Source organism: Talpa europaea (assembly GCF_964194135.1).
Source record: "Talpa europaea genome assembly, chromosome: 8".
In the NCBI taxonomy this organism is placed as follows: Eukaryota; Metazoa; Chordata; class Mammalia; order Eulipotyphla; family Talpidae; genus Talpa; species Talpa europaea.
The window spans coordinates 40,104,505-40,117,101 of NC_140075.1; the positions used below are offsets into that span (position 1 = coordinate 40,104,505).

At 35.7% G+C, this 12,597-nt stretch overlaps 1 protein-coding gene across 8 annotated transcripts in view; it reads right to left on the bottom strand.

The window, feature by feature from the left end:
• The window catches only part of DMXL2 (Dmx like 2), a gene marked incomplete at both ends in the record, with an annotated part of 128,561 nt that overhangs the window by 33,917 nt on the left and 82,047 nt on the right, over positions 1 to 12,597 (bottom strand). For 6 of the 8 annotated variants that reach the window (XM_084239744.1, XM_084239742.1, XM_084239745.1 and 3 more), the window contains 5 exons: positions 61 to 158; positions 4,135 to 4,304; positions 5,648 to 5,758; positions 7,785 to 9,461; positions 11,092 to 11,319. In XM_084239744.1, coding sequence (XP_084095870.1) covers positions 61 to 158; positions 4,135 to 4,304; positions 5,648 to 5,758; positions 7,785 to 9,461; positions 11,092 to 11,319 — 2,284 coding nt within the window. The remainder of the gene's footprint in view (positions 1 to 60; positions 159 to 4,134; positions 4,305 to 5,647; positions 5,759 to 7,784; positions 9,462 to 11,091; positions 11,320 to 12,597) is intronic. The other 2 variants (XM_084239747.1, XM_084239748.1) reach the window with 2 other exon arrangements.

Sequence of the window (12,597 nt, forward strand, 5' to 3'; positions counted from 1 at the left end):
TTCTGGTTTGCAGCACAATCTTCACTTCACTGAATTATATTAAATGTTGAGGCAACTTACCTAAACAGACCCCACACTACTGCCTTCTTCTTCATTGAAAGGTAGAATAAAGCTGCATCCAAGGCATCGTTGTTCCTTTGAAAAGCAGCTTTGGCAACCTAAATGGTAAGTAAAATATTATATTATTTTATAAAAGAATTACAACCAATTAACCAACACTTAATACTTCCCTAATTTCCTGACAGAAAACTACAGAGCTAGGAAAAGTTGGCTCTATTCCACAGTCTCCAGGGGCTCATAACACATGCTTCTAGAGACAACCATTCACATGCCAGTAATTATAATTAAAATATCATAAAATATTATCACTCACTGTCTACTTACCATGAATTAGGCACCAATCTATGCACCTTTCATTCATCTTATTGAATCATCACAAAATCATGTACTATAATTACCCATTTTACATCTGAGGTGACTGAGACAAAGGGGATGAGTGAATGGCCTGAAGTCACAGAATAAGGGGCGGGAAAAGGAATATTACCCAGGTAGTAATAAAATTGTTTTACAAAAGATGAAATCTTGACATTCGCACAACATGGATGGACCTATTTGGCACTGTGTTAAGTGAAATAAGACACAGAAAGACAAATACTGTATGATTTCACTTATATGCTGAAAATAATGAAACAAAGCAAGTGTACAAACAAAACTAAGACAAACTTTAATATTGTAAGAACAAATAGTGGTCACCAGAAAGGAAGAGGGGAGGGGGCAATAAATCAGGTAAAGTGTAAAGCGGGTCAATTGTATGGTAGGAGATGGAAATTGGATTTTTGGTGGTGATTATAATTTATATACAAATGTTGACACATAATGCTGTACCCCAGAAGCCTATATCTTGTTGGAAACCATGTTACTTCAATTAAAATAAAATTTTGAAAGCTTTTACATAGGACACAAGAAGGCAGAATACTCAAGATAGGTAACTTTTTTCCTTAAAATTAAATATATTTCTTTTATTAATGTTTTGTAAAGTTAAAATGCTAACTTTTATGGTATAAGTGATTTCACAAATTAAGCTCTCTCTACTCATACTGATACAGACATCTGTGAATAAGTATCAGTTACACACATTTAAAAAACTACAGGCAAGAAATGTTCTGGTGTTTTTTTAAATATACTTTAAAAAAATCATTTCTGGTCATTTTCAATTAAATCCTGATAATTCTGAAGGACAAATTATTTCTGGCATGTAATTAAAATACAGAAGGTTGAAATCCATCATTTTCAAGGGTTTAGAAATTTTAATTCTTAGAAATTCTATGAGGAAAATGTTAATGAGCACCTAATCCTCTGATAACTTTCTTTGTGTCATATAACCAGTTGCAGAATTTATACAGAATCAGCCAACTCAGTGTAAATTAAAAAGTCATTAAGCCAGTAACATTATTGTATGTAACTATGTTATTATGAACATAATACCATGCCAAACACATCCTATTTCCCAAAGATACTAAGATAACTTCTGCAAACCACTAAGCTTAGAGGCATAACAAAAGAACAGTGGATGTTTTCTTAGCTCACACTGACTGCTGGTGAAACAGCCAGTAGAGGCATGGGAGAGATGGGGAAAGCACCTAAAATCACATCACGAAAATTCTAGACTGTCAATACTCTTATTTCTCTTCCTTTCCTTAAAATTAGTATTTTCTCTTCAAATATTTAACCTATTGCTTAAATGTGTTTAATAATTTCAAAGAAATTTCTGTTCATACTCACAGATTTATAATATATATCTCAAGGCAAAAAAATTTATATTATCACTGATTTAATTTTAATAAATTACTTACAGAAATAAATCATATGTAAATGTCACAAATAATTAAAGGTACACCACTTTCTTTTAAGTGTTGCTTTTTTTTTATATACATCATTTTTGGGGACTACACCTGACAAGAAATTAAAGAGATCTTGTAGGCAACACCTGAACCATTTCACATAAATTTTTCTACTGCCTCCGAAAATAAAATTTTTTTAAAGAGTTATTTATTTATGCATACAAGAGCTGGGGTACAGGCCACAAATGCGTGGGGTGAGAGGATCCACCAGAGACAGAGTAGGGAACAGAACAGGCAGATTGACTAAAAATACACTGCTGAGGGGAGCAGCAGGCGAGACAGGAGAGGTCTACTGTGCCATGTGGGTTTCTCCCTGGCAGGTTGGGGCTCAAACTCGTGCTGCAGAGGCTGTGGATTGCTTCATAGTGCAGTGCTTAACCCCTTGTGCCACCAGGGAGGCCCCAGAATATAAAATTTTTAATGTGGATACTATGTTATTTATATTCCATAACAATCTTGTCCTATACACCAAACTACATTTCTTAGTTGGTGTGAGAACAAATTCCCTCTTACATTTGTGCCCATTTTAAGACTAAAGTAATGATATTGTGTTGCCTGTTCACACTAGTAGGAAGCTGACACTTATACTCACATTTGGAACTGTGATCTGAGGATTGTGAACTACACCTACAAAACACTGATAAGATGACCATGCCAAAAACATTTGGGAGTAGAACTGAGGGACATAAATTTTTTATTTATTTATTTATTTAGATTTATTTATTTATTTATACAAGCACTGGGTATAGTCAGAAGCGCGGGAGGGTGAGAGAATTCACCAGAGCCAGAGCAGAGAGCAGAGCAGGCAGAAGGACCGAAGCACACGGCTGAGGGGAGCAGCGGGCGGCAGGAGAGGTCTGCGCGCCATGTGGGACCCTCCTCCAGTGGCCAGGGAGCAGCTGGGGATCGATCCAGCGCTGCAGAGGCTGCAGGCAGCTTCGCAACCCAGCGCTCAACCGCTGCGCCACCGGGGAGGCCCAGGGACATAAATTTTAAATAAATTTGCCATTAATCTGGCATTAATGTTTGAGTACTATTAGAGAGGAATAAAATCAAGAAGGGTTTCTGCATTCTTGGGAGAAATAAGTTCATCTTCACCAGGATAGTACCCTTAATTGTACTTCAGAGAATTTCAAAGGATTTCTAAAAGTAACCAATGAATGACAATTCTACTTTACTAATCCTGTTAAGAGTATGAAGGGCACAGTTTTATAAATGATGGGATTTGGATCTGATTAACTAAGTTTTAGTTCTATGAGTGGAATGTGGAGATGGTAACATACATAGGGCTAAAGAGCAAATTATAAGATACAAATTATGAACCAGGCCCAAATCTGGCACACAACAGATGCTCACTAATGGTTGGTTTCTGCAGCGCTACTACAGAAAAGAATTTTCAACTTCCACTACCAAATTTTTTTCAAAAGGAAATTTACCAGAAAACTGATTCCTAAAGAATTGTCTTTAAAAAATTTATAGACTAGGGCTTTCCTGGTGGCACAAGGGGTTAAGTCTCAGCACTATGAAGCTTTCCTCAGCCACTGCAGCAGGAGTTCTATCCCCAGCCAGGAAGTTAACCTACATGGTGCAGCAGACCGCTCCTGTCTCACCCGCTGCTCCCCTCAGCAGTGTATTTCAGTAGATCCACCTGTTCTGCTCTCCACTCTGTCTCTGGTGAATCCTCTCACCCGCCTCCCACACCTCTGGCCTATACCCTCGTTCTTGGATACATAAATAAATTAAATCTTAAAAAATTTATAGCATGTTTCATTTGTTGCTAAAGACATGTTCTTCAGTGGCACATAATTCAAAACTTTTTACTGAATTTTATTTTAGGTAGGCAAAGGAAGTTTATTATGTATTAACCTAGACATGCAGATATCTTTTATATAAAAAGAATGATTTTTCTATGTAATCTATACAACTGACAAGAACTTAAGAGTACTTTCTAAATTTAGATTTTCTTAAACTATGACACGCTTCAACTGAAAACAGAAAATAATTCCATTACATAAATATATTACAAAAATCAGTTTACACACAATAGACATATTGGTACACTGCAAGAACATTTTATAAAGGTCTAGTGTTGGGGATCTCCAAAATTTTTACTTAAGAAATTCTCAGTACCTCAAGATACACAATTCCCCACTAAAGATTTTTCCCACAACATAACATCTTTTATCCTTCAAAAAAAGAGCTATTTTTAATCATCAAAATCCAATGATATTACCTTTTCAATGCATCTTCGAAGAGTGTTAATATTCCTGACCCACCAACCTATTCCCATAGCTCTTAACTCAGACCATTGAGGGTCCCCTCTCTGAATTGCTGGAATCATATTTATCAGCTCTTCCTCAGCTTCAGAATGAAAAGCCCAGGCAAAATGGCAAGTAGACACACCTAAATTAAAAATACGAAAGAATAACCTTCAAAATTACATCAAAAAAGAACAAGAACAATTTTTTTGGTTTTTGTTCTTTTTTAAAATTCCCCCTTGCTAATATTGACAAAATTGTGGTTGAAATACCACAAAATCAACACAACAAGCCGTAACTTCCACTGTAAGTTTAAGGGAAAAATTGACAAGATTTAATAACATCAATTTGTATTTTCTCAGAACCTAGAAGGAAAGTTAATTTTATCACTATTTATATAATTGCATGATTTTAGAAATAATTACATCAAATAACTGATAATTTGCTTTAGAAATTATTCCATAATACAAAACATTCTTTGCTGACATCAAATTTATATAAATTAATATGAAGGGATATAAAAATATATTACATTCTATACTCTTAAATGAAATTTGATATGTTTTTGGTATGATTAAGAGGAAACAAAAATACACATAAGCATGTCAGGGGAACTAGGGTCAGAGAGCAAGAATACAAGAATAGTGAATGTGCCTGGAAGCCTAACTAGTAGTTGAGAAAGGCACTAGGAAGAAAAAGAATAAGGCAAGTGCTTATTTTTATTGCCCTACCAATGGCAGGGCATTCTTTGCAGTTTATCTCTCTGCTGCTTAGTTTTTCTATCTATATACTGACTATTTAACTTTTTCCCTGAAACTATTCCCAGAACATTATATGCAACAGTAGTTACTTTTCATCTCCAATGTTTTAACTGTAGTGAAACGGAAAATGGAATTTGACAAAGCTTCAGAAATCTGAGATCTTTTCCATGTCCCTAGGCAATGTATACAAATGGCATTAAGTGATTCAGTACCATTTGGTTAAATCTAAAACTAAAATTTAAAGTATCCTTGAGATACCATTTTTTCAAACTTATCCAAATGGCATAGACTATTTACAATGAGAATATTAAATGTTGGCAATGGATTGGCATCAACACACATTGCTTCTGTTCAACATAAATGAACACAGTCTTTCTGACTGTGGCAATACGTGTCAAGAGTTAAGAAATCATGTACTTTACAGTGGTAATACCTGATAAGGGTATCCAAGTATCTCAACTAAAGATAAAGTAAAGAAGAGGGAAAACAAGAAAGAAATCATGGACTTAGACTCAATGATTTCATGGCTAGAAAACATGAGGAAATAAGCAGAAATATCAATATTTATATACCAGGTTATAAGGACTTTCACCACTGTTATAATTCAAATAGAAAAAAGTAGTCCAGGGATGGGTATACAGTCAATGACTCACCAAATGCTCATATACAAACATGAACATCCCAACCATTTCAGTACTAAATAAAACTTTGCAAAGAATTTAAATACCTTGATGAAGTAGCTGTACTCGGTATAAAGGAGGTAGTGATGTCAAAAGGCATGTGTGCAACCGCATAGCTAGCAAGTATCTTAAACCACATTCATCTAATGTGTCTCTTCCTGTAAACAGAAAGTAAGTTTAAGGGAAAATGAATATAGCAGGTGACAAACCAAGAAAAGGTTAGAAATTAAACACTGAATTCAGTAATAATGTATACAAGATATGTATTTTAGCGTATTCCTTCATGGACATTTAATATCTATTAAAAAATACATCTTTACTAAAAAACATGAAAATACTAAAACTCCCAGAGGAAAATGATTAGGAAAAACAGTACTAGTATAGGTAACAATAGTAATAAATATAAAGAAATGAAATCTTAATACCCAATTAAGAATACACTAAAGTACATTAGGTACAATTGAAAATATGTCTCTTACATGAGTTCAGATGAAATTTAAAAACAGGAATTAACATAACTAAAATAAAATCATCTGTTAGTGGCCTCCCTGGTGGCACAAGGGGTAAACTCGCAGCACTATGAAGCTATCCACAGCCACTGCAGCATGAGTTTGATCCCTGCCCAGAGAAGTGGCCCACACAGCCCAGCAGACCTCTCCTGTCTTGCCCACTGCTCCCCTCAGCAGTGTATTTCAGTAGACCTGCTGTTCCGCTCCCCACTGTCTCTGGTGAATCCTCTCACCCCCCGCCCCGCACCTCTGGCCTCTACCCCAGTTCTTGTACACATAAATCAATCTTTAAAAAAATCATTTGTTAAATTATTAAATAGTTAATATTTGCTGGGCTGTGTAGTTCAACTGAAATATGGTACTACCAAAGATTTGAAATTTGACTCCACAAATTTGCACTTTGTTAGAAGTTGAACAGAGGTATGAAAGTGTGTCTAATTTAATGAAAACCACAGCCACTGTCAAATAAAGTAATGCAGAAATATTAATAGCACCTAGTCCATTAATTGCCACTCAGGAAAAACTCAGACTGTCAATTCAAATCAAATTATATTTTCTAGAAGAAAAAAAAAGTCAAAAAAATTGTGATGCTTCAAGTTCCAGTTCTACTTCACATCAGCTATATTCATAAACCATTCGTTCACTAATGGCTTCAACATATTAAACACAAACTTAACATGTGAGGTATAGTAGGAGCTGAGGATTTGGCAGTGAGTGAGGTAAAGTTCCAACTCTCATGAATCTTACATTTTAGAAGACAGACACAAACAATACACAAGCAATGTGTCTAGAAAAAATTAATGTTATAGAGAGAAATAAAGCAGGATTGAGAGAAAAAGGGAGTGTTGGAGTAAGAGGTTCTATTTTATACAGTATGTCCAGGGAAGAACTTTATTATCAATGAGATAACACTTCATCAGAAATTTGAAGAGGTTAAGCAAGTTAGTCATGCAAAAAATATGAAAGAAAAACACTCTACACAGAAGACATAAAAGTTTTGTATCAGATATATTAAGCTGTTTTTCATGGACTGTGGTTATAACTGCTTTCTTAATGTCCAAAGAAAAACTCATGTGGCTTGCAACAAGGACTTCAAGTCTATCCTGGGGAGAATCTTGCTTCATTATACACAACTTCATAATGATTGGAATTTTCTCTTAAATTAAACATTGTTAGAAGATAGGCATGAGGCAAAATTCTCTAAGATTATTTAAACTGATAGAAAACTTTGGAGAGCTATAGTAAGAATATAAATCTATATGAAGAGATATATTCCAGGTGATTTTGAGGTAGAGTCTTTTTTCCTCAAATTTGGAAAGCTTGCGAAGTAGTTAAAGAATACAGCTTTGGAGGCAATGATTTACTTACATATGAACTCCAGTTCTGCCACTTAATACCTGTGTGATCTTAGAAAACTAATCTAATCTTCCTTAAGACTAAGGTCTTCAGTTAAATATGTCAAATATAATATGGTTATTAAATATAATAAGGTACATAAAGCACTTAATTGTTCACTTCCCCGCGATATTTACTGAGTAAATGATCAATAATTTTTGGTTTGCTTTGCTAAAACCATCATTTATCATCAACACCATTACCTCAAACATTGCAATAGGTCATTCTAATATAGATCTAGTAACGATTAACTTTATAAATTTTTAATGAGAACATTTACCTGAGTAACTCTTATCTCTGTTTTCATCAAGCTCAGTACTGGTAGTAGCCACTGTGTCTGCCAAAGCTACAAGAAACATTTGCTCCAAACGGGTAAGGCCTGGTAGACTTGAGTGCATAAGATGACTTGAAAGTACCCTAGCATGTTCTTGGCCAAAGTAAGCTGGTCCATATTGAGAAAGATTTATTACTTTTGATTTATTTTCTCTCTTTTCTGGCTCTAAATCAATATCATCTGTTGTTATATCCTGGATTTGGAACAGGTCTGAATACTGATCCTCTGGCTGACTTTTGGTATGATCTTCAAAGCTCTGTGGTATTTTTTTACTTTCTTCTGAAATTCTGTAGGTTGTATCTTGATCTGCAGCAAGCAATGCATGCAGTGGTAATGGAGGAATAGAATCTATTTCAGTATAATCTCGAGTGCCATCCTTTCCTATGGTGACTGTGTCCTTTGCAGTACTGCCACTTACACTAATGGTTCGAGAAAGATGTCGCTTAGTGCCTTCTCCAGCTTCAGCATCTCTAACTATCGCAACTTCACCAGCAATACATTTTACTAAATGAGAAAGAATAGCTTTAGCCCTCCGAACTTTCCCTAAATCCATCAATTCTAACAGCTGAGTTGGGTGATACTGTGGGAGAGTGGGGGAAAGCACATGTGCAGCTTCAAATAAGCCACCATCTTGAACTACAGTTGGTGAACAAAAAACATCATCTGCATTAGCTGTTCCTTCAACAACACTTTTTCTTGACAACATACTAGACTTAAACGCAGAATGATCTTGTAGTGCTGTGTCTTCTGCATCCGGACTAGCAGCTTCAATGTCTCCAAATTTGACAGCGTGCTTCCACTGTGCATATACATGCATTTCACAGTCCATTCCTACCACCAATATCCCATCTCTTACCCAAGAAAGAGAAACAGGTAGTGAAGGTGTACCATCAACAGAAGATACTAAATCTATAGCTCTAAGAAGAACCCATCTTGACCTAACACCTTGCTTGATGCTACCACCTAGTGGCAAAGTAATGACAGCTACGCCATCCTTACTGTTGATTTGCTCAGTCACAATTCCTGAAAGCCTTCCATACATGAAGATATTAGCACCGACTCCTACTGTGAGAATGTGCGAACCGTCTTCTTTTGATACCCAGTCCAAATGTACTAAATGCTTAATATTTGGAATGAGATATCTATCCTTGCTCAAAAGTGCATCTGATTTGCTATACACAAACAAATTACTGTCAACGCTGATCCTTGAATCAAGTACACTCCCAACAGTCACCAAATCATCAAGATGAATTGTTTGTTCTAGAACCCATTCTGACCCTCCTGTAGATTCACATTCAAATATGCAAACATGCATGGAAAATTCCTTAGAGACAAAGCCATTTTGTTGAATAGGTTGTTTGTAAGCCACTGCAAGGCGACCTGTGTATGAGCAGCTAACAGCCACTGGTCTTCCCACAATGCTCACTGTACTGCTATTGTCTTCTCCTTCATCATTCATCAAGGGCCATCTCCTCCAATGATAGGTTTCCTTCTCATCACTTTTACATTGTAGATTGGTTTCCATATTGCATTTCCAGAAGCGTACTTTATTGTCAGAACAAGATGTAACCACTAAATAAGGGGCAAGGCACACTGGATAAATTGAAGAGGAACTCAGATGTCCTTAAAAAAGAAAAAGTGGATAGTCAGAATCAAAACATGCCTAACTGGACTTTCATTCCATATCTTTTTCATCTATGTCATAAATGCATAAGAAGTCAATGTAATTTGCCCTCAAATGCCCCTATCCAGTCTTCAAATAATTCAGACCCAAGATCTACCCTTACCATCAAAATGTTTTCCGCTAAACATACTCTAGATCTCACCCTTATCATCAGGTTTAATTTATGCTCACTTAATAGTGAAATAGAAGTCTCATATTTTTTCCTCACTGCCAAAGACTAGGACTGCCCATCTATTGTCAACTGTAACATAAGGGGTAATGCAAAGAAGATTTGGATCAAAACAAATTCCATCAAGAACTTAACAGTGGGCCTCCCCAGTGGCGCAGCGGTTGAGCGCTGGGTTGCAAAGCTGCCCGCAGCCTCTGCAGCGCTGGTTCATCCCCGGCCATCAGTGAGGGTTCCACGTGGCGTGCAGACCTCTCCTGCCACCCGCTGCTCCCCTCAGCAGTGTGTTTTGTCAGTCTGCCTGTTCTGCTCTCCACTCTGGCTCTGGTGAATTCTCTCACCCTCCTGCGCTTCTGACTGTACCCAGTGCTTGTATAAATAAACAAATAAATCTTAAAAAAAAAAAATGATAACTTAAAAAAAGAAAGAACTTAACAGTGGGAGAGTGACTTTAAACATCTGAGCCTATTCCATCTAAGTAACAGAGCATGTATTACTACTCTGCTTCCCTTAGAATATTATGGTCAAATAAGACATTTGAGAGCATTTTATAAAGCCTCTGCAAAACCTAATTTATTATAAATTACAAAAACCATTATTTGAATATATCCCAAACCATTCCAGTAAGTTAAAGGATTCAAAAAACTGGCTTAGACCTGCATCTGTCACAAAAGCCCAAAGTAAACTCTTAAGATGATCTTTCCCACTCTGCATTCAAACCTGGCTTAGGGGTAAGAGCACCTCACATTCAAAATCATTCATAAATAAATCTTTAAAAAAAAAACAACAAAATCATTTACTAGCAATTGCATTCATTTGCTGAACCCCAGATTTCAGTCCCCAAAAATACTACTCTAGAAACTCTTCAGTTAGAATTCCACAGTGACAGATCATTTTAAATATAGCTTCCAGTCCTATCCTCCAAAACCACCTTCTTAACCATGTTAAAGTGAGTATCATTCTATACAAGTCAAACTATAGTCATATATCCCACATTTTCCGCCCAAATTATATGCCAACTCTTGTACTAATTAGAGACATAATTAGCACAATGTAGATAAAAAGGCCTTTTTAAAAAACAAACAAAAAAAAAGCTTCAATGATTTGGAATGAACATATTTGTTTCTGGTTTTTGCAATTTTACTATCATAGTATTCCTAATTACAGGAAATCACAGTACAGGGAAGAAACCTCACATTAAAATATTTACTTCATTTTCTGTCAAGCTGATTATATTTATCATAGTAAATGATTTCTAACAAAGACATGTTTCTAAACAGATGCATCATTACTTGAAAGTAAATATCTCAATGTTAAGATAGCCATATTTCAGAAGAGTTCAACCATTTTATCCTCTCAAGACCACTCTGAGCTATAACCACCTGGTCTTAAAGCTACCTTACCTGCTGAAGGTGTTGCTCTTATTACTTCAACTCCTTCTGGGAGATCAAGAGGTTGGCTATACACTAGTTTAGAACTCAGAATAAGTTTACTAGCAGTTTGAAGATTGGCAATTGATGAAGAATGTGGCATGGGGCTCACGCTAGGAGAGGTTTCTGGAGAGGAGTCTACATTCTTCTGTCCAGGGACGGTAAGTAGACTCTCTGATGAAACACCTTCTGAAGCTTTAGCTTTGAAAATAAATTATGAAATTATGAAATGTACTACTATTATAACCATATACATGAGCTAGATTATTTTAAGAAACAGGGTTTCTTTGGAAATAAGTCCAATTTTTTGAATTTTGCTTGTTACCTTAATAAAGTTTTTTTAAATTTTACTCTTTTAGCATCACCAACTCCATTAACAGGGATACCATCAGGGAAGAATCACCAAATTTAAGGAATAAAATCTTGGGTGATCTAGTTCCATTTTCTTGTACTTTCAAAACATATCATGAGCTTGAGGAACTTGTTAACATGATTCCTGGTCTAACCACAGAGACTCTGTGCTTAATGTGTTTCTTTAACAGATGGATAATGAATCAAATTTTGAGAAATGAACTTAGAGAAAATGCAAAGAAGATACAAAAATACCAGTCTCTTAATTATTGAAACAAGATGATTGCAAATGCATACAAAAAATAAAGGTTGAAAGAAATTTAAGATATTTTTAGTTGAAGTTGTAAGACATATTAACCTTGATCTTCCCAACTATTTCCATTTTCGTCTTAAGCGTGGAGTGTAGATCTCTAAGCAGATTCACATATCTGTGTCTTTGCTACACATCAGGGATACTTTACATTAAATCTATTTCTATTTGTGTGTGTGTGCGCATGTGTGTGTGTCCCCATGAGAATATGCATTTATCAAGGGCAAGGATGATGTCCTAATGTTTTGTGCACCTCAAGAAGCACCAAAAAACAGAGATAATGACCAATCCCTGTTTGCTTCGGGTAGATGTTTAGTATGTCGAGCTATTTGAAAATGGGAGGCCATTCAATAAAAAAATATGAAAGCATTTTTGTAAAATGGAGTAAGTACAAATTTAAATCAGTAATCAGAAATCACAAGTACTATTATTGGCTCTGTCACTAACTAGGTATTTTCCCTAAGCCAGGTATTTCACCAATTCTGGCTATTTCCTCATCTGAAAATAAGGGTGATCTACATCATTTTTCTTCATGAAAGCCATGCAATTTTCTAATGTATAGCTTATGCTAACAAAGAAAATAAGAACATGGAAAACAGCAAAGGCTTAGAATCAGAAAGATCTGATTCTGAAACTTGGTTTGTGACAAACTAGATGGAGGACTTGGTCAAGTTACTTATCATTCCACCAGTTAAGGATAAAAATTAGTTCACATATATAACACATCTCTCTCAATATCAGGCACTTTAGAAGATACTCAACATATTCCTTCCCCATCTAAATTTAGGTCTATCATTTCATCCTCTAGCAGAATCTTC